The sequence below is a fragment of the Neomonachus schauinslandi genome, chromosome 14 (assembly GCF_002201575.2).
Source record: "Neomonachus schauinslandi chromosome 14, ASM220157v2, whole genome shotgun sequence".
Classification (NCBI taxonomy): Eukaryota; Metazoa; Chordata; class Mammalia; order Carnivora; family Phocidae; genus Neomonachus; species Neomonachus schauinslandi.
This window is the reverse complement of record NC_058416.1, coordinates 52,401,110-52,428,677: the sequence shown is the minus strand read 5'-3', so window position 1 is coordinate 52,428,677 and position 27,568 is coordinate 52,401,110. Positions and strand designations below refer to the sequence as shown.

The 27,568-nt window shown below is 44.9% G+C and overlaps 1 protein-coding gene across 1 annotated transcript in view; it reads right to left on the bottom strand.

Moving 5' to 3' along the window:
- EMILIN2 (elastin microfibril interfacer 2) overlaps positions 1-27,022 on the bottom strand; it is a 51,203-nt gene extending 24,181 nt beyond the window's left edge. Inside the window, exons 1-2 of the mRNA XM_044921128.1 lie at positions 26,734-27,022; positions 26,080-26,202 (exon numbers count right to left, since the gene is read on the bottom strand). Coding sequence (XP_044777063.1) covers positions 26,080-26,202; positions 26,734-26,867 — 257 coding nt within the window. The 5' untranslated portion in view covers positions 26,868-27,022. The remainder of the gene's footprint in view (positions 1-26,079; positions 26,203-26,733) is intronic.
- Positions 27,023-27,568: the final 546 nt, after the last annotated feature.

The following is a 27,568-nucleotide window of genomic DNA, read 5'->3' as shown; positions in this document are numbered from 1 at the left end:
GTGCATGCAGCCCCCCAGCTTTCTTGGGATTTTCCCTGCAGAAACAGGGCTCCCGCCTCCACGAGAGCCAGCCAGGAGGTTTTCCAGAGGATGGGAGAACGCAGCAGGATTCCCGGGTCCTCCTTCCATCCCTCGGTGCTCTGCAGGACAATATCCTGGCCAGGGAGCTTTGAAAAAATATGCCCAGGGGCGCCTGGGTGGCTCAGTCGTTAGGCGTCTGCCTTCGGCTCAGGTCATGGTCCCAGGGTCCTGGGATCGAGCCCCGCATCGGGCTCCCTGCTCGGCGGGGAGCCTGCTTCTCTCTCTCGCTCTCGCACTCCCCCTGCTTGTGTTCCCTCTCTCGCTGTGTCTCTCTGTCATATAAATAAATAAAATCTTTAAAAAAAAAAAAAAAAGAAAAAATATGCCCAGGTCTTTATGCTCAAAATTCTAATTTAGCTGACCTGGGGCCAGGAATGCCCAGGCATCTGTACCTTTCAAAAACTCCCCCAGTAATTGTCAAGTGCAGCCAGAGTTGAGAAGTGCAGCCCAAAACTCAGGGCACCCATCAGCCTTCCTTCCTCATAGGAGCCGGGAGCCTCTGAGGCAACCAAGGGCTAGACAGCCAGGCAGGGGGAGTGAATTGACCCAAAGCAGCCCAAGTGTTACCCCAAGAACCCTTGGGTTGTAAGCGCACAGGAGGTGCCCCATGGACACTTACTGAACCAGCTAACTGACTGCACCCAGCTGGGGGTGGCCAAGCAGAAGGACCGACAGCCCAAGGGACAGAGTCAAGGCGGTGCTGGGCTGGAGCTGGAAGGCTGACTCAGGCTGCAGCCTTGGCTTCCATCCCAGTCTTGGGTAGAGACTGTAACAAAATCCTGTCCCTCAAGGGAGCCCCGTCCACAGCTGCCTCGGGCACTCCCGGGGGCCCCTGGGGGCTGCGGCAGCACACCGCCCCACCGCCCCACTGCCCGAGCCCACCCTAACCTCTGCCTAACCTCTTCGTCCTGTCCTCTCAACTCTCCTCCCCTTCCTCTCCATCTGAAACCCTTTTGGGGTGGGGGGTGGTGAAACAAGGGTTCACCATTTTTATGAGTTCAACCACCATTCAAGACATCAGGTCAACCCAGAAGATTCTACTGAGAAGGAAGGTGGCAAGAAGAGGACTAGAAAAGTTGAATAGAGTTCAGGGACCACAGGACTTGAAATGTCCCTATTAAAACAAAATGTGACAAAATGACTGCCTCCATCTGACATCACCCCCTTCCCCCCACAGAAAGACTCCTTCCCACTGACAGGAGGTGAGACTTCTTTCATAACATGCCTCCATTCACGCTTGTTCAGTGTCCTCATTTTTAAACACAGCGTCTGTCCTAGCGCAGGTGCTCAACAAACAATGCACATCAGTCAATAATTGACTAATCAAACAGTAATTTAATGATACTAAGTCTACTTTTGACGAGGTTTGGGGGAATCCAATGTCCATATTAAAAGCCCCAAGTGTGCCTCAGGTCTAACCCCAGCAGATGTGAAACCCCGAGCCTCCCCAAAACCAAATCAAGCTCGAGTCCTCGGGTCACCAGAAGGTGACCTCAAGTTGTGTTGTCCAAGAAGATAGCCATTAATCAGGTGGGGCTTTTTAAATCTAAACTAATTACAAGCAAACAAAATTGAACATTCAGTTCCTCAGTCACCCTGGCCACATTTCAGGAGCCACCTGCAGATTAGTGTGAGCATGTCTGTCATCACAGGTGTCTCCTGGACAGGGACTCACGAGGCTGCCACGGGAGGAGCAACTGACACACCTCTGTTCATCTCCTCATTCCTACCCCACCCCCACCTGTCTTCTTTCTCCTCCCTCATCCCTCCCGCATTGCCAGTAGAAGGCTTTTCGGAAATAACCACACATCACTGGCTGAGGATCATTTCTACAAGGTAAGGACCTACGAGGTAAGGATCATTTCCCTGCATTTAGTGTTCACCTGTAACTTGTTTTTTGAATACATGCCACTAAAAGTGCACAAATCTAAAGCCCTGTGCCCCCGCTGGGACACTTGCTTGACCGGGATTTCTCCCAAGAAGAGACTTTCTAGTAAATTCCTCTCTTTCTCAAAGCATTGGCTTGTTCCCAAAACCCCGGAACTAACTCTTCTTGCTTTATTCCATGTGTGGTCCCACACAGTATCCACTGGAACAGACTGTTAGGATGGAGAAGGAAGCCAGAAAGAAGAGGTGCCTCCCTCTCTCTGGTAGGAAGCACCCTGAGCCTGAAGAAATAACCACCGATCTGGGACAACACCAGCACGTGCATACAAGCAAGAAGGCATTTCAGCAGGCGTCAGGACGCACATCCAGGCAGATGCAGTTGGCCGACGTTCAGGAAATACTCCAAGTTTTCCACCTCCAGGCACGGAATTCACTTTTTGTTTTTCACTGTGGTAAATATGTATAACATATGTGTGGAATACACGTAACATCAAACAAACAAGTGGGACTCCATCAAACCAAAAACGCTTCTGCACAGCAAAGGAAACCAACATAACAAAAAGGCAACCTAACTGAATGGGAAAAAATAGTTACAGATCATATATCTGATAAGGGGCTAATAGCCAAATACATAAGGAACTCATATAACTCAAAGCAAAAAAAAAAAAAAATCTTTTTGATTAATAAATAGGCAGAGGATCTGAATAGACATTTTTCCAAGGAAGACATCCAGATGGCCAACAGGTTTGTGAAAAGGTGCTCAACATCACTCATCATCAGGGAAATGCAAATCAAAACCATAATGGGATATCACCTCACACCTGTCAGAATGGCTGGTATCAAGAAAGACAAGAAATTGGGGCACCTGGATAGCTCAGTCAGTTAAGCATCTGACTCCTATTTCGGCTCAGGTCATGATCTCAGGGTCCTGGGATCGAGCCCTGCGTCGGGCTCCCTCCCACATTGGGCTCCCTGCTCAGCGGGGAGCCTGCTTTTTCCTCCCCCTCTGTCCTTCCCCCAGACCTGCTCACGCTCTCTCTCAAATAATAACATCTTTAAAAAAAAAATCTCTTTATAAAAAAAAGACAAGAAATAACAAGTGCTGGCAAGGATGTAGAGAAAAGGGAACCCTGGTGCACTGTTGGTGGGAATGTAAATTGGTGCAGCCAGTGTGGAAAACAATATGGAGGTTCCTTAAAAAATTAAAAATAAAGTGACCATATGATCCAGCGATCTCACTTCTGGACACTTATCTGAAGGAAGTGAAAGCACTAATTGAAGAGGTGTCTGCCCCCCCGACCATGTGCACTGCACCATTATTCACAATAGCCAAGATATGGATGCACTTAAGTGTCCATGGATAGACACTTGAATGAATGGATGGATGAAGATGTGGTCCACACACACACACACACATACACATGCACTCACACACAGGAATACTACTCAGCCATAAAAGAAGAATGAAATCCTGCCATCTGGGACAACACATATAGAACTTGAGAGCATTAAGCTAAATGATGTAAGTCAGGCAAAAACAAATACCCTCCCATCTCACTTATATGTGGAATCAAAAACACAAAAACGCACAAGGTAACAAAAAACCCAGTGCACCCATTTCTCCCACCCGCATCCCCTACTTCTGGCAACCACCAATCTGTTCTCTCTATCCATGAGCTTGGTTTTTTTGTTAATTTAATCAAATAATTTATAATAAAAAAAAGAATGGGAGAAATGTACCAACCCCAGGTCAGAAAGGGCAAGGGGAGCACAAGGTTATCAAAATGTAGAGACAACCGAGGCTGCGAGAACAGTATTAGGGGAAGGCCACTGGACGGGAGCTGGGGCCTCCAGCAGAGGAAACTGTTACTGCCGACTTCACCCTGGAGGGAGAGAGCGGATGCCTTACAGCAGATGGAGCAGCGCAGAGCTAGGTGGTGAGGGAACCCAGTGAGGCGGCACGAGTGAGACAATTTTGGAAACCGTAACCAATTGCAAGTATCCCTAGACTAAAAGCAATAGCCCTTTTCACTTGTTACCTGAATAACAGGCAAGGAACATCCCACCTCTGGGCCACAGTTTCGTCAATACAATGAAAGGATGAAATCACAACCAGTCCAGGGCAGACTCCTAGAGCAAAATCAGGATGGGGACGGATGGAAAATGGATCCGGGGGCAAGCAGAAAATGGCCAGCACATGCTGCTGGAGAGAGAAGGAAAACCACACTCTCTTAGAAGCAAAGGGAAAGGAGTATTCCCAGTGCTGCTGAGAGGGTCCAGGAGCAGAAGGACTGACAGATATTATTTTTGAGACAAGGAGACGCTCAGTGACCTGAGCCAGTGCTGCTCAGATCAACAGAGAGGACACTGGGTCGGAATAAAGAATGAAATAAGCAAGGGGAGGTACAGTGCAGCCCCCGAAACCTCTCCCATCAAGTTTGCTTGTGATGGTAAATGAGAAATAGGGTGCTAACCAGGAGATAACAGGGGGCTGAAGAAGCATATTTTCCCCCCCAGTTCAGGAAAATCCTAACCAGGGAAGAGTGTTGAGAGGAAGGATAAAGCTGAGAAGCATTCCTGGTCCTCATCCAGGGGAGACTGCTCTGATGAATTAGCGCTGTCTGCCGTGGAACGGGGGGGGGGGGCGAGTGGAGCGGGATGCGAAGGGGTAACTGATTCAAACCTGGCCCCTAAAAAAAGGAAATTACCATCTTAACCATTTTACAAGCACCGTTCAGTGGCTTTAAGTCCACTCACACTATTGTATAACCATCACCCCCAGCACTCTTTTCATCTTCCCAAACTGTAGCTCTGAACCCGTTACACACTAACTCCCCAGTCCCCGCCCTCCCAACCCCTGCAACCACCATCTACTTCTGTCTCTGTGAATCTGACCTCTCTAGGGACTTAACAGAAGTGGAATCATACAGCATCTGTCCTTTCCTGACTGGCTTAGTTCCCTTAGCATAATGTCCTTGTAGGAGAGAAAAACACTTTTCCTCTACCCTCTTAGGTTTGTTCTGGGTCCTGTGAATTAAGCTGACAAAAGACAGGTGAAAAGACATCCAAGTTGTTAATATTTTTTACATGCCTGGAGGCTTTACAGGAAAAAGTGAAAACAAGCAGTTAGACTCAGGGACCTATCTACCATTTTAACACAGGGTGATAAATTGTGAAGTGACTAGACCAAGGAAAAGGGGTTTGGGCTTCTAGGGGCAATAAATTGTGGGAATGTTGCTAGGAAGTATATGGGGGAAACTGAGGGAAGGTAAGGGCTATTTTAGTAAGGTTCGCTTATGCAGACTCATCTATCAAAGTGACAAGGTCATTCTCCTCATCCTGGTACAGGGGAGACAGGAACTTACAAACCTGGTTTTAGAACAAGGGAAGACAGAGAGCTCTTCTTGTCTCTGCGTTTCCTCAACTGCCTTCAGGTCAAAATAATCAATATGCCAACGTGGCACATTTTGGGATGGCCTGTTCTGAACTCCTTCACCCTCAAGTTTCAGCCATGTTGTAGCACAGGTCAAAGTTTCCCGGCTTTTTACACAGTAATTCACTTTTACAAAGTTTAGTCTCATGTATTAATTTAGAGATTGACAAGACAGTAAACTAATTTTTCTAGAAACTACTTGTGACAAATGGGTTTCTTCTGGCTTCTGTTGTTACTGTTTTTCTATCAATCAGGGAATAAATAGATGTGCTTTTTATGGAAGTTGCAACAGAAAATCAGTCAGGCAGTGGAGGCTACAAAGTTTGAAACTGGAAGTGATTCCAGAACTATGTTGAAGAGAAAGAGACACTTGCCATTTGATTTGAATCCACTCTCTCTTACTGACAATCAAACCTTGGCCATTGGGAACCATGTGCATCTACAATGACAATCTCTGCAATCTGAGAAGGTGACTCTATCCAGCCAAGGTCCCTTCCAAGGCTAACTTTCCACAGGATGAAAAAGTCTCCCATATAGGACAAAGTGAAGGAACCAAAGGGCCTTCTTCCAGGTTAAAGCACATCAGACACACAAACCAAAATTCTCATCTTATCTTTTTCTGCTCAAGGACACAATTTTAATTCGATCTCTGCATGGAGACGTTAATGGAAGGAAAGAAACAGAAAATATCTTCTTGGCTTTTAGGAAAATCCATCAAAGTGTTAAAAGCCAGAATGCTTGGGCAAATATATTTCTGAAATACAAAATGCATCTAATGAAACCAAAAGATGGATGAGCCCTGATTGAAATCAGATTATAAAATAGCTTTGTTCACTTTTTTAAAAAAATAGCATATCCTAAGACCAAAGCAAGGTGTTCAAAATGAAAACGTATACACAGGAGACTCTCTGCTTCCCCAGACGAAGGGGCTGTATTTGCTGGAGACACCGCAATCCTAAGCTGCTTATTTTTTGTTTCCTCTTGAATTAATTTCCTTATGTACTTAGAGCAGAAAGTTAGATCTTAAAACCTAGACTCCTCTTCACCCCTCAGTGGTTTGCTCCGATCACACAGCATAAGGAGTTTTCCCCCTCCATCCTTTACAATGATCCCCCCTCCCCTTCACCCTGGGGACACAGACTCTGCCGTCCTGAAGGAAGGTGACTCGGGAGCACCGCCGTAGCTCAGTGGAGGCTAAGTCCCGAATCGGTCGCAGTAGACGATGCCCACGAGAGCGGTGGGCACCTTCCTTCAGAGAAAGTGTGCGTTTCTAGAAAGGACCAGGGCTCCAAGTGCAGGGCGTGTCCAGCACCGTGAAATACAGCTTATGCATGCGCTCCTAGAAGTCCACATTCTTAGTTTTCACTTCCTGACTTTGGGAAATCCATTACAAAAGTCAAGCCGCAATGGGGAGGAGGGCCAGCCAGTGCAGGCTCACAGTGACGGCTTTCTGGAAGGCTCAGTAATCAATAATTAATGAAGGCCTGCATTCTCCCACAGGATTCCTTCCGGAATGGTCACTGCGGCTGCAGGATGATTCCCCCCTCACACACACACACACAAGTTCTATACCATTCCATTCCTCACACTGACATCATGTTTCCTCATTCCCAGAGCCAGAACCACAGGACGCTCCTCCCGCTCACTCCCCGATGCCCTCATCCTCTGGGTTCCCAGAGTGCGAGCCATGAGAACATCTGCCGGCCTCAGCCCTTCCCAGGATGCTCACCACAAATATGACTTTCCGTGGTTTGGGGATCCAAACCTTTCTTTCCAGAACTACCCGATAACTCTATTTTCATTATTTCCTCTTTTTTTTTTTTTTTAAGAAGAGAAATCATTTCCTCAAATTCTCCTATGAAAGTCACAGTCATTTCAAAATCCTTTTTCCTTTGTTTCCTTTGACTTGGTTTGCACCATCCATCCCTCCTCTCTAGGGATCTCAGTCCTTTGGATGAAGACCATGGATGCTGGCAAGCTTTAGACTACACCTGTGACTTGGTTAGGTCCCTGAGATGCTTAGAAAAGCCCCAGAGAATCTGAAAGGGTACGTGCACCCCAACGTTTACAGCAGCAATGTCCACAATAGCCAAACTGTGGAAAGAGCCAAGATGTCCATCGACAGATGAATGGATAAAGAAGATGTGGTATATATATACAATGGAATATTATGCAGCCATCAAAAGGAATGAGATCTTGCCATTTGCAACGATGTGGATGGAACTGGAGGGTACTATGTTGAGCGAAATAAGTCAAACAGAGAAAGACATGTATCATATGACCTCACTGATATGAGGAATTCTTAATCGCAGGAAACAAACTGAGGGTTGCTGGAGTGGGGGGTGGGGTGGGAGGGATGGGGTGACTGGGTGATAGACACTGGGGAGGGTATGTGCTCTGGTAAGCGCTGTCAATTGTGCAAGACTGTTGAATCTCAGATCTGTACCTCTGAAACAAATAATGCAATATATGTTAAGAAAAAAAAAAAAGAAGAAGAAGGTAGCAGGAGGGGAAGAATGAAGGGGGGTAAATTGGAGGGGTAGACGAACCATGAGAGACGATGGACTCTGAAAAACAAACAGGGTTCTAGAGGGGAGGGGGGTGGGAGGATGGGTTAGCCTGGTGGTGGGTATTGAGGAGGGCACATTCTGCATGGAGCACTGGGTGTTACGCACAAACAATGAATCACGGAACACTACATCTAAAACTAATGATGTAGTGTATGGGGATTAACATAAGAATAAAAATTAAAAAAAAAAAAAAGAAAGAAAGAAAACCCCCAGAGAGTAGGAATTTCTCAGCAGATACAAAAACAACACCTTCTTCTTTTGGGTCAATTCATTCTCAGTAAAAGTAATAATCTGGGCATATTGCAAATACAGGAACACTTCCATTTCTTTTCTAATTTATGACCACACTGGGGAGAAAGGGACCACAATGTTATAGTCTAGTCTCACATTGTCTGGGATAACCCAATATTCCTTTAGGTTTTTTTCTTAATGCACATTTAACACAGTGAGGTGGAGAGATTTTTATTCACCTGCACTCCACTCAGAAAGAACGTGGTTTTTCTTTGGAAGGTGCTGCCACAACCTACCCCAGCCCCGGTGTGAAGGTGTGGATGAACAGGGGGTGGGGGAGCTTAGCCAGGTGTGAAGAAGGAATTGGCTGATTTGCTCTCAAATGGGTATGGGTGACAGAGCAGGAGGCCACCAGAGGTGAAAGAAGTGAGGAGGAGCTACTCTCCAAAATGCCTTAGGGTGGCCAGTGGATGTTTAAGGTTGATGACCCTAAGGCATCCTCTAACCAAAGCCACAGTCTTCAGTAAAGTCCTCACTACTCAGGCAGGCTTGTCGGGTTGGATTTTCTCGGGGCACTGGAGGGTATGGTGTTCCCTACATTGGCCAGCTCCCTATGGTTCTGAGAGAGCCACACAGAACCCAGGTACAAGGGGCTGTTGGACAGTATGCCTTGGACACTATCCCAGTTTGGAGGGAAACTTCTGGGCAACTACAATTCTTGCAAATTGAGAAGGGAGACAAATATATAGACTTTGAGGTGAAGGGGCCCAACTAACATCAGTTAACTAGTTTTAAAGATAGTAGCTTGTTTCCATTTCCTTGAAATCATGCTTATTTTTTAAGAAAAATTACATAGATTGCATTATTGTGTTGTTTAATTTAACTGAAACAATTAAATATGTGGTTTAAGTAGTAGTTCTTGTCCTCCCAATAAGGAGGTGCCTAAGCTGGCCCACCACCCAAAGGTTTCTCTGAAATTGGCTTCAATTTTTATGAATAAAATATATAAGCCAGCACGATATTTTCAAAGCCACAAAATTAATCTTTGAAATACTTCCCTATATTTTTATAATTTAGCTTTCTCAAAATGAAGTTCTGTCTTTCGTCACTGTAACTTCCCAGTACCACCAAACCATACTTGTGTTAAAAAAGAGATAACGGGGCACCTGGATGCCTCAGTTGGTTACATGGCCAATTCTTGGTTTTGGCTCAGGTCATGATCTCAGGGTGGTGATATCGAGCCCCGCCTGGGGCTCTGTGCTCAGAGTGGAGTCTGCTTGAGATTCTCTCTTCCTCTGCCCCTCCTGGTTGTCCTTTCTCTCTCTCTCAAATAAATAAATCTTTAAAAAAAAAAAAAAAAGAGGGGCACCTAGGTGGCTCAGTCGTTAAGCGTCTGCCTTTGGCTCAGGTCATGATCCCAGGGTCCTGGGATCAAGCCCCATGTCGGGGTCCCTGCTCAGTGGGGAGCCTACTTCTTCCTCTCCCACTCCCCCTGTTTGTATTCCCTCTCTCACTGTCACTCTCTGTGAAATAAATAAATAAAATCTTAAAAAAAAAAAAGAGTAAACAGGCTCCAAATGGAGTCTCTTGTGCTAAGCCCCATGTCAGCAAACCAAGACTCAATATCTAACCTAACTGCAGTTTCAGCCTCTCCTAGGAATGTAACCTTTAATCAGTTAATCTGGAATTACCTGGTCAGCATGCGTGCGGTAATCCACCGGCAGACCCCTTCCGACCCCATTCAAAGGCAACTTTTTCTGAAACAATCCACTCTTTGCTAGAAACTTCCTTTTCCCACCATTTTCTGCCTATAAAATCTGTTCATTTTGAACAGCTCTTTGGAGCTCCTTCTCTCTCTCTCTACTAAATGGGATGCTGCCTAATTCGTGAATTGCTGAATAACGACACTAGAGTCTTTAAAATTTACTCAGCTGAATTTTGATTTACAATTGTGTAACATGAACTCTTACAGAACGAAAACTGTATCAGGGATCAGAGAGATAGTCAACGTACACTTACGTCTTGGCAAAAACTTTTAAAGGTTACATTGAGACTGCCAATTCAAGAAGCTAAATTATATCATTACTTTGATTTAACTGGAATCCGCCACATCTCAAATGCTCATTTTAGCTGCAAGCCACTGCATTCTCATTCAGTATTAACAACCATTTTCAAGACTGTATGTGTGTCACAACCTCCATTTTAAAAACACAAACCAGGGGTGCCTGGGTGGCTCAGACAGTTAAGCGTCTGCCTTTGGCTTAGGTCGTGATCCTGGGGTCCTGGGATCGAGCCCCACATAGGGCTCCCTGCTGAGCAGGGAGCCTTCTTCTCCCTCTCCCTCTGCCTGCCACTCCCCCTGCTTGTGCTCTCTCCCTGTCTAATAAAAAATCTTTAAAAAATAAATAAATAAAAAATAAAAACATAAACCAAAGACAGTTGTTCAAACTGATGATCTCCATAACTAAAAACTGAAAACTGAACTCAACACATATGATTCTTAACAATGGGAGGAAAGACAAGCTAAAATCACATGCCTTCCCCCAAATAAAGCCTAGTGTAAACTATGGACTTTCGGGTGATTATCATTGTGTCAATGTAGGTTCATCGACTGTAACAAATGTACCATTCTGGTGGGGGATGGTGAGAACGGGGGAGGTTGTGCATGTGTGGAGGAAGTGGGAATTTGGGAAATCTATGCACCTCCCTTTCAATTTTGCTGTGAACATTAACTGTTCTAAAAAAAAAAATAGTCTTAATAGAAAAATTAAAACCCACATGCTCTCTTTCACCCATGCATTCAGCAAACATCTTCTGAATACATACCAGGTGGTACCCAGCCACACCACCTTATGGCTTTCCTTGCATCTCCAGGATCCTATACTGAGCAATCATATTTCTGTGGAGACAGTATGGAGAACAACATCCAATTCTATTATCCATGACAACACTGGCTGTTCCAGTCCCAACTCAGCCAAAGACCAGTTGAGTCAGACAAGACCTGAAAACTTCTCTAATCCTCAGTTACCTCAAATATAAATTGGCATTTATAAGTACATAGCAATGCAGGCCTACCTCAAGAAGCAAGAAAAGTCTCAAATATACAACCTAACTTTACACCTAAAGGAGCTAGAAAAAGAAGAGCAAATAAAGCCTAAAGCCAGCAGAAGAAGGGAAATAATAAAGATCCGAGCAGATATAAATGATATAGCGAAAAAAAAAAAAACCCACAAAAAAACAGAACAGATCAATGAAACTAGGAGCTGGTTCTTTGAAAGAATAAGATTGATAACCCCCTAGCCAGACTTATCAAAAAGAAAAGAGAAAGGAGAGGTGCCTGGGTGGCTCAGTCGGTTGGGCGTCTGCCTTCAGCTCAGGTCATGTTCCCAGGTCCTGGGATCGAGTCCCATGTCAGGCTCTCTGCTCAGCAGGGAGCCTGCTTCTCCCTCTCCCTCTGTCTGCCTCTCTCTCTGTCAAATAAATAAATAAAATCTTTAAAAAGAAAAGAGAAAGTACTCAAATAAAATCATAAATGAAAGAGGAGAGATCATAACCAAAACCACAGAAATGCAAACAATTATAAGAGAATATTATGACAAATTATATGCCAACAAATTGCACAATCTGGAAGAAATAGATAACTTCTTAGAAACATATAAACTACCAAAACTGAAACAGGAAGAAATAGAAAATTTGAACAGACCTATAACCAGCAAAGAAATTGAATCAGTAATCAAAAATCTCCCAACAAACAAAAGTTCAGGGCTGGATGGCTTCCCAGGGGAATTCTACCAGATATTTAAAGAAAAGTTAATACCTATTCTTCTCAAACTATTCCAAAAATAGAAATGGAAGGAAAACTTCCAAAGTCATTCCATGAGGCCAGCATTACCTTGATTCCAAAACCAGAGAAAGACCCCACAAAAGGAGAATTACAGGCCAATATACCTGATGAACATGGATGCAAAAATTTGAATCCAACAGTACATTAAAAGGATTATTCACCACAACCAAGTGGGATTTATTGCTGGGCTGCAAGGGTGGTTTGGTATTTGCAAATCAATGTGATACCCCACATTAATAAAAGAAAGGAAAAGAACCATATGATCCTCTCAATAGATGCAGAAGAAGCCTTTGGCAAAGTACAGCATCCATTCTTGATAAAAACCCTCAACAAAGTAGGGATAGAGGGAACATACCTCAACATCATAAAGGCCATACACAAAAGACCCACAGCTAATATCATCCTCAATGGGGAAAAACTGAGAGCTTTTCCTCCAAGGTCAGGAATAAGACAGGGATATCCACTCTCACCACTTTTATTTAACATGGTACTAAAAGCTGTAGCCACAGCAATCAGACAACAAAAAGAAATAAAAGGCATCCAAACTGGCAAGGAAGAAGTCAAACTTTTACTATTTGCAGATGACATGATATGCTATGCAGAAAACCTGAAAGACTCCACCAAAAAATTTCTAGAACTGATACATGAATTGAGCAAAGTCACAGAATGATCAACATACAGAAATGTCTTGCATTTCTTTCTTTTTTTTTTTAAGATTTACTTATTTACTTGCGAGAGAGAGTGCACACACACAAGTTGGGGGAGGAGCAGAGGGAGAGAATCTTCAAGCACACTGCCCACTGATCACAGAGCCCGACACGGGGTTCCATCTCAAAACCCATGAGATCCTGACCTGAGCCAAAACCAAGAATCAGATGTTTAACTGACTGAGCTACCCAGATGCCCCATGTCTTGCATTTCTATACACCAGTAATGAAACAGCAGAAAGAAAACTCAAAGAATCGATCCCATTTACAACTGCACCAAAAACCATTAGATACCTAGGAATATACTTAACCAAAGGGGTAAAAGATCTGTACTCCAAAAACTACAGAACACTTATGAAAGAAATGGAAGATAATACAAAGAAATGGAACAACATTCCATGCTCATGGATTGGAAGAATATTGTTAAATGTCCATACAACCCAAAGCAATCTACACATTTAATGCAATCCCTATCAAAATACCACCAGCATTTTTCACAGAGCTAGAACAAACAATCCTAAAATTTGTATGGAATCACAAAAGACCCTGAATAGTCAAAACAATCTTGAAAAAGAAAAGCAAAGCTGGAGGCATCACAATTCCAGACTTGAAGCTGTATTACAAAGCTATAATCATCAAGATAGTATATTGCTGGCACAAAAACTGACACACAGATCAATGGAACAGAATAGAAAACCCAGAAATGGACCCACAACTTGATGGTCAACTAATCTTCAACAAAGCAGGAAAGCATATCCAATGGAAAAAAAGTCTCTTCAACAAATGGTGTTGGGATGACAGGACAGCAACATACAAAAGAAACTGGACCACTTTCTTACACCATACACAAAAATAAACTCCAAAAGGATTAAAGACCTAAATGTGAGACAGGAAATTCTAGAAGAGAACATAGGCAGTAACCTCTTTGACATCAGCCATAGCACCTTTTTTATAGATATGTCTCCTGAAGCAAGGGAAACGAAAGCAAAAATGAACTACTGGGACTTCATCCAGATAAAAAATCTCCTACACAGTGAAGGAAATAATCAACAAAACTAAAAGGCAACCTACTGAGTGGGAGAATATTTGCAAGGACCTAAAGGGTTAGTATCCAAAATCTATAAAGAACTTATCAAACTCAACACCCAAAAAACAAATAATCCAGTTAAGAAATAGGCAGAAGACATGAATAGACATTTTTCCAAAGAAGACTTCCAGATGGCCAACAGACACATGAAAAGATGCTCAAAATCAAAACTACAATGAGATACCACCTCACACCTGTCAGAATGTCTAAAATTAACAACACAGGACACAACAGATGTTGGCAAGGATGTGGAGAAAGGGGAACCCTCTTACACTACTGGTGGGAATGCAAGCTGGTGCAGCTGCTCTGGAAAACAGTATGGAGGTTCCTCAAAAGTTAAAAATAGAGCTACCCTATGACCCAGCAATTGCACTACTAGGTATTTACCCAGAGGATACAAAAATACTGATTTGAAGGGGCACATGCACCCCAATGTTTATAGCAGCACTATCAACAATAGCCAAACTATGGAAGGAGCCCAGATGTCCATGGACAGATGAATGGATAAAGAACATATGGTATATATATAATGGAATATTACTCAGCCATCAAAAAGAATGAAATCTTGCTATTAGCAACAACATGGATGAAACTAGAGTATATTACGCTAAGTGAAATAAGTTAGTCAAAGAGAGACAAATACCATATGATTTCACTCATATGTGGAATTTAAGGAGCAAAACAGAGGAAGATAGGGGAAGGGAAAAAAAGAGAGAGAGGGAGGCAAACCATAAGAGACTCTTTTTTTTTTAAGATTTTATTTATTTATTTGACAGAGAGATAGAGAGAGAGCACAAGTAGGCAGAGGGAGAGGGAGAAGCAGGCTCCCTGCTGAGCAGGGAGTCGGATGCGGGGCTCGATCCCAGGACCCCAGGATCATGACCTGAGCCGAAGGCAGCCGCTTAACTGACTGAGCCACCCAGGTGCCCCACCATAAGAGACTCTTAATGATAGAGAACAAACTGAGGGTTGATGGAGGGAGGTGGGTGGGGGTTGGGCTAGATGGGTGATGGGCATTAAGGAGGGCACTTGTTGTGATGAGCACTGGGTGTTGTATGTAAGTGATGAATCACTAAATTCTCTCCCTGAAACCAATACTACACTATATGTTAACTAACTAGAATCTAAATTAAAATTTAAATAAACAAATTGGCATTTTAATATTTGCATCCCCCCCGGCTTTTACCTCTCAGGTATTGGAAGAATAAAATTTCTGTGAAAACTGTGTACCTAAAAAGCTTTATATAAATGATATGCATGCACTCCGTGTGTTGTGTGCATGAGGATATATATATATTTACCATAAGGCACAAGTTTGCAGTAAGGCTAAAACTATGGGTTCCTTCCATAATAATGGTCTTGATTGGCCATGTGAAGAATTATAGTTGGTTCCTGACCACAGGTGAGGAATGAGGTGATTGTTCCATGGATAAAGGCAATCCTGCCATACCTTTCAAATGACAGTCCTTGAACTGATGTGTCTTCCTTCACACACGTGGTCCTTTTTATCAATACCCTTGACAACACACTACACAGATCACCCCATGACAGTTCTTCATGTATCCTCAACCCATGCAGAGGAGAGGCCACCTGGCCATTCGACTGGGCTGCTGCTTCCCATCCTCTTCATGGCCAGGTCTGCTTCCCCCACCACAGGTTCTGCATGGACTGCTGCCAGTCTCCCCACAGGGCCCCTCCCACCACCCCTCACCCCCACCCCACGCTCCCCCTCTCATATCTGTTTTGCAAAATTGCCTGATCAGCATTAGCAAGGTTCCAATGGTGTCCCAAATCAAAAGCCTTCCATGATTCCCCTTTGCCTAAATGATAAGGCTCAACCTCCCAACACTGGTTGTTATGGGTTGAATTGTGTCCCCCCAAAAAGATATGTTGGAGTCCTCACCCCCACCCAGTACCTCAGAATGTGACCGGATTTAAAGATAGGGTCTTTATGGAGGTAATCAAGTTAAAATGAGGCCATTGGGATGGGCCCTAATCCAATGGGACACAGAGACACACAGAGGGAAAGGATGGGATAGACACTGAGAGGAAGGTGGCCATCTACACGCAGGGAGAGCAGCCCAGAGCAGAGCCTTCCCTCAGCCCTCAGGAGGAGACAGCCCTGCAAACACAGTACTTCCCCACAGATGCCCCTTCGCTTCCCACCTCCAGGCCCTAGCCCACGTTTTCTTGTTTTATGCTGGTGTCCTCTCGAAACTGCATATACTCAACGGGAACCATCCTTCAAAGCCCTTCTAAGATGTCGCCACCACCTGCAAACAGGTTCTCAGAGTCCTCCTGGCCGAAGTAATTCCTTCCACCTCTGAACATCCTTGGCTACTTGTACTTCTGTACTGCAACCCTCATTTCTACTTTTCATATTGTAATTATTTCTGTCTATGTCTCTTTCACTGACTGGATGTGAACTTCTGGAGGGCAAGAGAGAGGTTGGGTTCCTTGCTCTGTCCCCACGGGGCCTAGTCCTGGGCCAGACGGAGGCCTTCTTCAAAAATATTTGTTTAATGAAACGGAGTAACCAACATTTTCCAAATGAACCTCCTTTAACCCTACTGAGCTTTCTGCCAACTTGAAATGGCTTAAGCTAATTATGTAGCCTCAATCCAACATTTTCCAGGGCTCTAAACATGAAATGTGTTTTTCTTACTCCATCCACTATGGTTTTATCTAGTGCCCTACATCTGTTATACATCTGTTACCATCTTGTCTTCAGAAAAATCAGAGATAGTAAGAATTTGTCTTACTATCAATACCAATAGTTTTCCACACCATTTTGCCACAAGTCCTCAGCTACAAAACAACTATATACAGATAGTGGTCCACACATACAAAGGACTACTACTCAACAATACAAAGTCATCAACTATTGATACATAGTACGACATGGATGTACATCCAAATGATTATGCTGGATGAAAAAAGGCTAACATAAGAGTATATACTATATGAGTACTTCCATATAAAACTCTAGAAAATGCAAACTTATCTATGGTGATAGAAAATAGATCAGCAGCTGCCTGAGGAGTATGTGGGGAGAAACCAGAGGAAAGGATTGCCAAGGGGTGTGAGGAAAGTTTTGGGGGTGATGGATATGTTCAATATCTTGATTGTGACGTTGGCTTCATGGGTCCATACACATCAAAGCACTTAATTATACAACTTTAAATACGTATGGTTTATTTATGTAGATTATACCTCGATAAAGCTGTTTTAGATAATATATATTATACACACACACACACACACACACACACGCATTTCTGCATTAGGGTGTTTAAAATCTCTTCAGGGCCATGAAATCGAGCACCAGATAGTCTTGTCTTGACAATGCAATAATAGAACTCAGTTAAGTAGAAACCAAAACCACATCATTAAGTCTTTTTCAGAGTTTTTTAAAATGAGGATTTAACTAAAGTTTGGGGTTTTCTTTTTAAATGTATCAGATTACTCTTTACACAACCATTTGCTTTATCTGTTGGGAATTTAGACCTAATATTTGTTTTTGTACTTTTCAAGGTATGGATCATTGACTAAGGAAGACAGTCAAAACAGAATTTTTTCTGTCTTCAAATTGCCATTGTGTAAAAACAAACAAAATTGCCATTTTGTGCAAAATAACACACAAAACATCAAAGACATAAATTAGCATTTTGAAACTATGACAAGGGGCGCCTGGGGGTGGCTCAGTCAGTTAAGTGCCTGCCTTCGGCTCAGGTCATGATCCAAGGGTTCTGGGATTGAGCCCCACATCGAGCTCCCTGCTCAATGAGGAGTCTGCTTCTCTTTCTACCTCTGCCCCTTCTCCCGCTCATGGTTTCTCTCTCACTCACTCTCTCTCAAATAAAATCTTTAAAAAAAAAAAAAAAATGACAGAGTGCCTACTCATTGGGATTATTATTTTCCCAGTGACAATTCTGACAAGGAGTGTTTAGAAGCTGCTGTGCTATTTAGTTCAGGAAACAAGCCATAGATGGTGTTTCTGCCTTCCCTCCTACACCATCAGTAAGCAAGGAATCTGTGTTCTATCTTTTTGCTGTTTTTGCAATCATGTAACAGAATGACTCCCAAATATCTTGTGAGTTGCCAAAAGATGATGCAGCGTGTTGGGATGGGAAAAGGGTGCCTCGTTGATCATGACTGAGCCAGACCCCCTGACCTGGCACTGTGGTCCTGGAAAGCTGCTGCCCCAGCCGAAAGCAGCTGAAGAATCTCCAAAGCACGCCCCCTGATGCATGAACCAGGCCCGAACCCTGTCAGGACAGCCGGCCAGACCCGAGATTCTGGAACGTTCAAAATATTCAGAAAGGCTCAACTCTGCCTCCCTGCCCAAGGCCCCATTCCCCCGGCACGGGAGAGCTCTTGGCGTTAACACCGACACAAGCCAGGGAAACACTTTTAATGGTGAAAAGATCTCCTGCAAATGGCTGGATTGTGAAACTCACCCCGCCCTGGGTTCTGTCGCAATCACAGCCACAGCTCTGGGGCTCTGTTTTCAGAGAGGGAGACAAACCATAAGAGACTTAACCAAAAGAAACAAACTGAGGGTTGCTGAGGGGAGGCGGTAACTGGTGCTGGACATTACGGAGGGCACGTGATGTGATGAGCTGGGTGTTATACACAACTGATAAATTACTGAACTCTACCTCTGAAACTAATGATGTACTATATATTGGCTAATTGCATTTAAATAAAAAATTCAAGATATATGGAAAACCTCAGCAGAAAATCAAGTGGCATTTCTATAGTTCAGAAAAAATCTAGGTCCTTATCCCACGATCCTTCAATAGCATCCCTGTTGAGTAGCTGTAGAGAAACAACTTGAATCAAAAAGGAAATCTCTAGAACCTTGTTTTATAATGGATTGCGAGCAAAGCTCTGTAAAAGATAAATGAATAAAGCCCATTCAGCAGACCCCGTACAATCACAAATGTGTATGAAGCCAGAGAATGTTAGGAAAAAGTTGAGAGATCTCATAGTGAACTCCCTTTCATCGAAATGGCCAGTGTGAGAAGGCTTCACCTAAGCCATTGGTCTCTTAAGCAAATGCCTAGTAAAATACACTACCCCGAAAGGCTGACGGTGCAGAGAATAATGTTTAGGCGTATTCCCTAATCTAATATTTTCTTAGTGGAAAGTGGGGGGGAGGGGTGGGTGAAAGAACAGCTGGGTCCTAACACACCCAGAAAAGTTTGCTTCTACAGCATTTTCAAACCAGTGATTTGGTTGGTTTGAACAGCCCCTCCTTTTGTCCAGCCACACTTCACCACTTTAAAACAGGAAAGATAGAAGAAAACTTCTTGGTGAGTTTCATTTTAATCATTTCATTATTTTCCTCCAATGGGAACTACTGTCACGTTGACAACTATGATGTTCCTCTCTCAAGCTGTCCAGGAAAATTGTTCTTCGGGAGAAGTCAGGCTCGCATCATTTAATCAAGTGGTTTTTTGTTATTTTTAAGTCCAGAAAACAGCTTTATCAAGGACAGAAGCAGTTAATTCTGAGTTGTTAAAAAAAACAAACAAACAAGTCAGTGTTTGTTTGGACCAGCAAGAAGTCAGAACATTTGGGTGACAGTCTGTACATTGTCTGAACACTGGTACAGTCTGTCAGCTTTAGGTTTTAAAAACCAGTATGTAAAACACTGGGTAACTGTGCTGTGCAGTACTTACTGTATTATTCCCACTTGGTACACGTTAGTAAATTCTTGCTATTATCAACCCGAGGAAGAGAACTTTCTTCCTCAAGGCAAAGGTTTAGAGCGAGCCGTGGCTGGCTAAAAGGTGGCCGGAGGATGGGCAGAGTTCACCGCCGCCCACGCAACCTGGAACGTTCTGTGGCTCTCTACTCAGCTCCCACGGACACGCACACACCCGCAGAACCAGCAGCCTGTGCCCACCACCCCTGGAACATTTCCTTTAAATCGACCGTAATCATTGACTTGCATTCCCCACAGAAACCATTGCTGGCTCTGCTTCCAAAACAATCTCTAAGTTAACTTCATGTTTGGAAGCGGATTTTATTCATTTCATTTACTTAATTACGATCTTCGTGTACAGAGTTTATTTCATTTTTTAACACTTCCGTCTTTTTCTAACATGTCCAGAAGCATTAACTTCAAATTCAAAGCCTTCAACGATAAGCTCACCTTTGAGGCAACAACACTCCAAATGATGAGAATAAGGAATGTTCATGAGGCATTCCTGCTAAGTGTACCCTACACTTAGTACACTTTTCTTTTTACCAAGTAGGTATTTTTTTAAATTTATTTTTATTTAAATTCAATTAATTAACATATAATGGATTATTGGTTTCCGAGGTAGAGGTCAGTGATTCATCAGTTGCATATAACACCCAGTGCTCATTCCATCATGTGCCCTCCTTAATGTCCATCACCCAGTTACCCCATCCCCTGTGATAGCGCACTTTTAAAAGTTCCCTCAGCTATGGTACCTCACCAGTAATGTAGAGATGAGGAAAATGTGCCTCAGAGAGGCTGAGGGGCTTGCCTGAAGTCACACAGCTCGGTGGCGGAGGTAGAGCTCAGGCCAGAAGCCAAGGTTTCTATTTCCTCTTCCAGAACACGTTGGCCACATCAGTCTGCCCAGAGGGACTACCTCAGGGGACGCTGGCTCCCATTTACCTCCCCTTTCCTGGCTACCTCAGAATTTTAGTTAATTTACCAAGTGCCAACAGAGAAGAACAGATCAGTGGAGAAAGACTAAATAGTGGGGCCAAAAGGGGGTTTAACGAAAAGCAATTGTTTTTCCTGAGACCATAAGCTCTATTTGAATCCCATTAGTTTTTCTCCAAGATAAGAAAGGTGGAAAATGTAGCCCATAACCATAAACTTCTTCTAAGAACCCCCACCCCCGTCTCTGTTCGTAATCTGGCTGAGCTTGTGATGAGAAAAACATAATGACTGGAAGGGCTCTACAAACCTAGCATCTGATCTACCAGGAGCCTAAGAAGAGGGAAAGAACAAAAGTACAAAGAAGCTTGAAAGGAAGATCAGAAGATGCTAGGGCAGCAACACAGATGTAGCCCCAAAAACCTGATAAGGAAGGCCAACCCAAGGAGGGAGGAAAGTGCATGCAGCTCTCGGGGTCTGGGTACCGCCACTCAAGGCCCGCGTTCTCCCCTTCTGCAGACGCTAGCTGATTCAAATTACCCTCAAAGCCAAGGAGCAGAGCTGTTAACAGCCAACTGATTGCAAGATGTGTAAAAGCTGAAGGAAAAAGAATTCCCCCAAAGCTACACCCACAAGAGGCACGTTTTCCAGTTGAATGGAATTCTGTTCCTGGAGACGCAGAGACTGTAAAATTTACTCTAGAAGATGTAAGTCCTCATTATTTTCGCTGCCTTAAGTGTTCTTTGTTTAAAAGAAAAAAGAAAAAAAGCGTCTCCTGGCTGAGATTGCTCTCTCACAGGCAACTTTTCCTCCAACTGAATGACCATCTGTTCCCCCGTGGAATCGGAGAATTAGAGGAGTTCTGGAACTCAGCACTTAGAGCTCACACCTGCTACAAATTCACACGTTCTTCCGTGTCATCACAGCACCACAGGGCCCCCTAGTCGGTCACACCCAGTTCCTCCCCCAACTGATGAGATTCTTTCAAAGAGCTCATAGGAAAAATTCCACCCAGACGCAACACACCCAAGAGGGGGCAGGAGCGGGGTTGGGTAGATGCTGATAAACCCAAGTCAGTTTGTGGGCGCAGAGTAGGAAACCCCGCCCTATGGAGCCTTGGCCCGTAGCCGAGCAAAGCGAATACCGGAAATAAACCTGCCTTCCATCTGGGAACCCCCGGATGTCCTCACCTACAGAGCAGCTGCTCCGCACACAGGACGCCCCCAAATGCCTCAAATACTAACAGCAGTCAGCTGGATCGCTGCAGCGGAGTGGGAGGTCGTGGACTCTCCGGAATCACTGCCTCGAAGCGTGAATGATGCCTGAAAGGAAGCCATGCCTAGTCCAAGGAGGAGAAGGTAGCGCTGTCTCCTGCCGCCAGTCCACCCAAACACCACCAACCCGTGTAGCGGGAGACCTAGCAAACCTCAGGCCATGGCCGCTCCCTGCCATCTCACCAGCATGCGCTGTGGCGGGCATCACGCTCACACACCCTCGGGTGTGGGTCCAGACGGCAAGGGACCATGCGGTGTGGAGGGGAAGAGTCTAAGACAAGGAAGGGTGACTGGATTTGGATCCAGGTCGGCTCCTTCCTAATGACATGACCTTCTGTAGAATGGGGCTGATGGCCCCCATGGAGTTGCTCTAAAGACGTGAGGTGATGAAGTGGCCCCTCCCATTACAGTAATGTGCTCCCCGGTAAGGTACTCTCTCACCCAAGTCAGGCCCTGAGTACTTGATTAAAATAAGACATCAAAAGGACAAGACATAAATGCTGCTGAGGATGTGGAGAAAAGAGAACCCTCCTACACTGTTGGTGGGAATGCAAGCTGGTGCAGCCATTCTGGAAAACAGTATGGAGGTTCGTCAGAAAGTTGAAAATAGAGCTGCCCTATGACCCAGCAATTTCACTTCTTGGTATATATGCAAAGGAAACAAAAACTCTATGTTAAACAGATCTCTGCACCCCATGTTCACAGTAGCATTATCTACAATAGTCAAGACATGGAAATAACCTAAGTGTCCGCTGACTGAAGAATGGATAAAGAAGTTGTGGTATATACATACAATGGAATGCTATTCTGCCATTAAAAAGAAAGAAAAATCCTACCATGTGACATGGATGCTAAGTGAAGTAAGTCAGAAAAAGACAAATTTTGTAGGTATACATTGTATGTATGTATAGATTCTCACTTATACATGGAATCTGAGAAAAAACCAAACTCACAGAAAAAGAAACCAGATTTGTGGTTAACAGAGGCAAGGGTGGGGTGAGAGGAAACTGGATGAAGGTGGTCAAAGGTGCAAACTTCCGGTTGTAACATAAGGTCCTGAGGATGTAATGTACACCATGATGAGTGTAGTTAACACTGTTGTATGGTAGATTTGAAATCTGTTAAGAAAGTAGATCCTAAAAGTTGCATTGCAAGAAAAAAACTTCCTTTTTTTTTTTTTTGTTTCTATGAGATGGTGGATGTTAACTTACTGTGGCAATCATTTCACAACATATGTAAGTCCTTATGCTGTACATCTTAAATTTTTGCAGTGCTGTATGTCAATTAAATCTCAATAAAACTGGGGGAAAATTTTAAAAAACAAACTGTATAGCATAGTGGACAGTATGAAAAATGATACAGTCCAATGCATCATAGCAAATAACCCACAATAAAGATTTACGTGCACATGCAAACACACAGTTCTCAATCACTTTTACATGGGAATTGCCTTCCATGAAATAAGAAAGAAGGTGTAATTGTTCTTAATAGTTGAGTACTGTGCAATGCACCAAAGACACACACTAAAACGTTAATAAATGCATTCTCCATTGCTATGGGGCCAAAGGCCAGTAGCCCTGGGTTTGCGGGCAGCTCAGCCACTTACTGTCACGTGACTGTGGATAAGTTAGGGAACATCTAGCCTCTGTTTCCTCATTGGCAAAATGGGGACCATGGTTTTCATCTTGAAGGGTTGTTGCAAGAATTAAATAACCTCGTATATGGAATAAAAAGCCCTAACACAGCGCCTGACACACTAAAATCTCTTTACAGTTTCAGAAAAGTAATGACTCAAAATGCCCACATATACAAAAACCCTCTCTGCTCCTAGTTTCACATAACGATGCCCAAATTTGCAATCTGGAATCGAAGGCTCTTCATATATGCAAGCGGAGCAAGGTCTAACCCTTCTGGAAATGCACATGGTCCCTAAGATGAAGTTTCCTCCTCTAACGTTTACTTTGCTCTCTCCCCTTCCTGGTTCCTCTTCCTCCTTTCCCTCCACCATCCCTAGAAACTCCGCTCTGCCCCATCCCTTGCAAGGCCTTGCTGGCAAACACCTGCCACTCCCAGGCATTCAGCTGGACGCAGCTGCCAAACTGCATTCTAGCTCCAGGATCTCAGTCAACCTCCAGCCCTGCACTTCTACCACCCGAGAAGGATCCCTCAGTACTGCAGGATGAGTTTCCAAAGGACTTTCACTTCCACACGGCTCAGGTTCTAGGGATCAAATCTTGAAGACCTCACCTGACAACGAGCCCATGAATTGAGAGAAGTGACTGGGGCTTCTGGATTCATCAGAAACACCTGGGAAATTCCATGTTAAACAGCCATTCATTCTCTTTAAGTATAAAGAGGCTTTGACTTCCATCATCCACCAATCATCAAAATTTAGGAATCATTTAGTAGTTGAAAAATAAGATAAAGCTTTCCTTTCCTAGCTCTAAAGAAACAGAAAGAAAAAAGTCAAGACTGAATTAACTACCTAAGTTAATTTCAAAATTTCCAGCTTGATCAGCTAAAACAGTCTGTTCTTATTTTTTAAATTTCACACTTACAATGCAGTATCTAAAATGTAAAAACACACTTGAATTGTTTAGGTGACTATTATTGAAGAAAAACACCCAGGTCATTTATTTTGGTTCTATTTAAGAAAACAACAGAAACATCTGTCATTTCTTATAGCAATTTTTGTTGTCCTTCCCACTGGATGGCAAAAATATGCTCCAACTGCCTTTCATTAACCTGCTGATCTGGAGGTGATTTGCTCCTCACTGACGACAAAGGATCTGTTCCACTGAGTTTTGGTCAAATACAACAATCAAATCATCATTTAATTTTGCAAGCACTAAAAGAATTTCAGAAAATTTAAAAGAAACATCTTTTAAATGAAAAGCATGACCTCCCCAAATGAAAAATTCATTTATCTGAGTTGCCACAAGTCTTCAGGTTATAGCAAACCACAAAATGCAGTTCTTGGGTAAAACAAATGATATATTCCTGACTAATAATTCTAAGTTTAAGCACATCCATTCAAATCGTGTTGAATACTTCGTTCGTGTCTCTGCCACCATGTAAAAATCTTACTCAGTTCTCTTTTCACTGACTGCCGGCCATGGACTGTGAGGTCTACAAATTACCGAGCAGAGATAACAGGCACTATGACAGTATGCATCCCCTCTGACAAATCCAACTCAGGGAGCCAGAATTCCATGTCTGCCTGTTTCTCTGTTTATTCGAAAATGGGGTGTCTCTTCTAGGTGATGGTGGTTGTTGCTGTTGGCCTAACAGGAATTATCCCTTCCCTGTTTGCAGTTCCCACAAGAGCCCAAGTGGAATGATCCAGAGACCACTTCCACCCCACAAAGCCTGAAGGCTCATCTACTGCCTTCTGGAATAAGGTTTCCTGGAGTACAGTTTCAGTCTGTCCCTTTGCTTTGCCAAAGACAGATCCGCCTACCGGCTATTCTTTGCTGTAATGACAACAGTGCCCTAAGACAAACAACACATTCTTAGGGGAAAACAATTAATTTCAACCATCCCATGTGTTCCCCAACAGCCATTGATTCACATCCCTCATCCTCTGATAACTGACTTACACAAAAACACAAAGGCTTGCCAGAAGAGAATTGAATGTGTGTGATGTGCTTAACGGAATTTGTATTCTATTGCATTGCTTCCTCTTTGTTTTTCTTTTAAGATGATGAAATCTTTATAAGCAAATCAAAAAGATTACCATTTTCTCCTAACAATTTCTTAGCTGAATCCCCAAATCTAACATGAAAAAAAAAAAAGACTCACTTTAAGCAAGTTACTGCTGGGACTTCAATTTAGAGAGCTACAACACTGGAAAAGGTCCGTTTTATGGGGACATTTGGACAAAACTCGCCTGTTTTAGGACACGGGCTAGAACAAACCTCTCAGCTAATCCTACATTTCAACGTTTTTAGCAGTATACGTTTTGGAATCTTCTGTGTGCCTCAGCACACACAATATGGATCTAATTAGGTCCAGCTGCCTTATGTTAGTAATAAAATTGAAAGAAAAAAAGAGGTGGGGGTGGGGGCTTCGTTCACCCCTCTAGTGCCCCGGTGATCACAAGCTCGCAAGTCGTGCGCATCGTCCATGCTCACTCAGGGCAACCCACGCTCCCCAAACACCCCAGTGCGCCTGGGGCTGCGCTCAGCGCTCAGACTTCTCAGCTGCTGGTTTTTCTCACCCTGGAAGAGATTTACCGACGGGCTGGAGCTCAGCGCTCGGACGCCACCCACCGCCCAGGCCCCGGCGCACCCCGCCCACTCCTGGGCTCAAGGACTTACACCAGCGCGGACGGACAGGGCATCTGGTTCCAGGCACAGTTGTACTGAGCCTGAATAAAACTCTCACTTCCCTCCAGCACAGAGCAGCTCACATTCTTGTTCACGATGTAGGCGCACCAGTTCCTGGGGTGAAGGAGAGAGAGCGAGAAGCCACAGTGTAAACCCTGAGAACAATGAGGCTGGGGAGAGCGGGGCGAGCCGATAGAGCAGCGGACCGAGCGAGGGTCAGGGAGCCCGCCGTCTCTGCGGAGACGGGAGCCCCAGAAAGCAGCCATCCGGAGGTGCGCCTTCGGGGAACCGGCATCTTAAGCCGCCAAAATACGCAAAAGAAAAGTACCTACGGTCCCAGGGGCTTCCGTAATTACCGGGAGTATTTTCCTGATCGTCCTGCTCTGCGGGACACTCCCTACACCCCCACAGCCCCGGAGGCAGCACTGCTCGAAGGGCTGGCGAGATCACCCGGGACGCCTCGCGCCGGCCGGAGAGCGCACGGCCCCCCGGGAGGAGGCGCCGCCCGGGCAGCCCAAGGGGGACCCCACGCTGCTGCTCATAGTCTTTGGCAGGGCAGCTGCGGACCTGGCAGCGGGTCGGGAAAGGGTAGGCGGGGGGGCCAGGGCTCCGTGCCGGGAACGAGGAGAGGGACCGCGCACTTACTTGTTCCTGGCTCCCGGCCGCGCGGGGTGCATGGGCTGCGGGCCGGAGTGGCACAGACCCGCGCCGCCCAGAGTCAGCAGCGCCAGCGCCCAGCGCCAGGACGCGCGGGGCCGGAGCCGTGTCCGCTGCCACATTCTGCGCGCGACGGGCGCGCCCCGCCTGCCGGATCCGGAGCGCTGAGGGTCGAGGCTGGCGCCGCGAGGCTGCGGGCGGACGGGGCGCGGCCGGAGAAGGCAGGAGAGGCTCAGGCGCTTCGCGACGCCCCCACCCGCACTTCGCGGCCGCCCCCTCCGGCTTCTCGCTCCCACTTCTCCTTTTCCACCCCGTGCGCCCGCGCTTCTCCTCGGTCCCTCAATGACGCACAGGTTCCCCCGGGTGCCGCCCTCTTTATTTCACTTCCCTCTCCGAAACGTGACTCTCCCTCCACCACGACCCCCTGTCTCCGGTGCCCTTGCCTCTCGGCAGGGGGTTTGGGGTGAAAGGGCTAAAGAGTTTAGGAGAAGGGTCTAAGTTACAGAATTTCCAATTACTCATTCCTTTGGTCTCTTCCCAGAAGCGGAGCAACTCCGCCTCCCACCTTCCAGCAGGCGCGCCCCGGCCCCTTGGGGATGTGGCCGCAGTCGGCGAGTCTGGCGGTCCTCACGTCGTGCCTGTTGGTGACCGGGTGCCGGCTCCCCGGAGAGCGTGAGGGACATCTTTATCAGTCCCTCGGAGGGACTCGACTCGGGTTTCCTCCTCTAGCAGGACGTCGCCATTCCCCCACATTAGGACTTTAGAGTTTAGCGGGAAATGAACGCGGGTCCTCTTCTCTGAACTCTGCCTAATGCATCCGTTT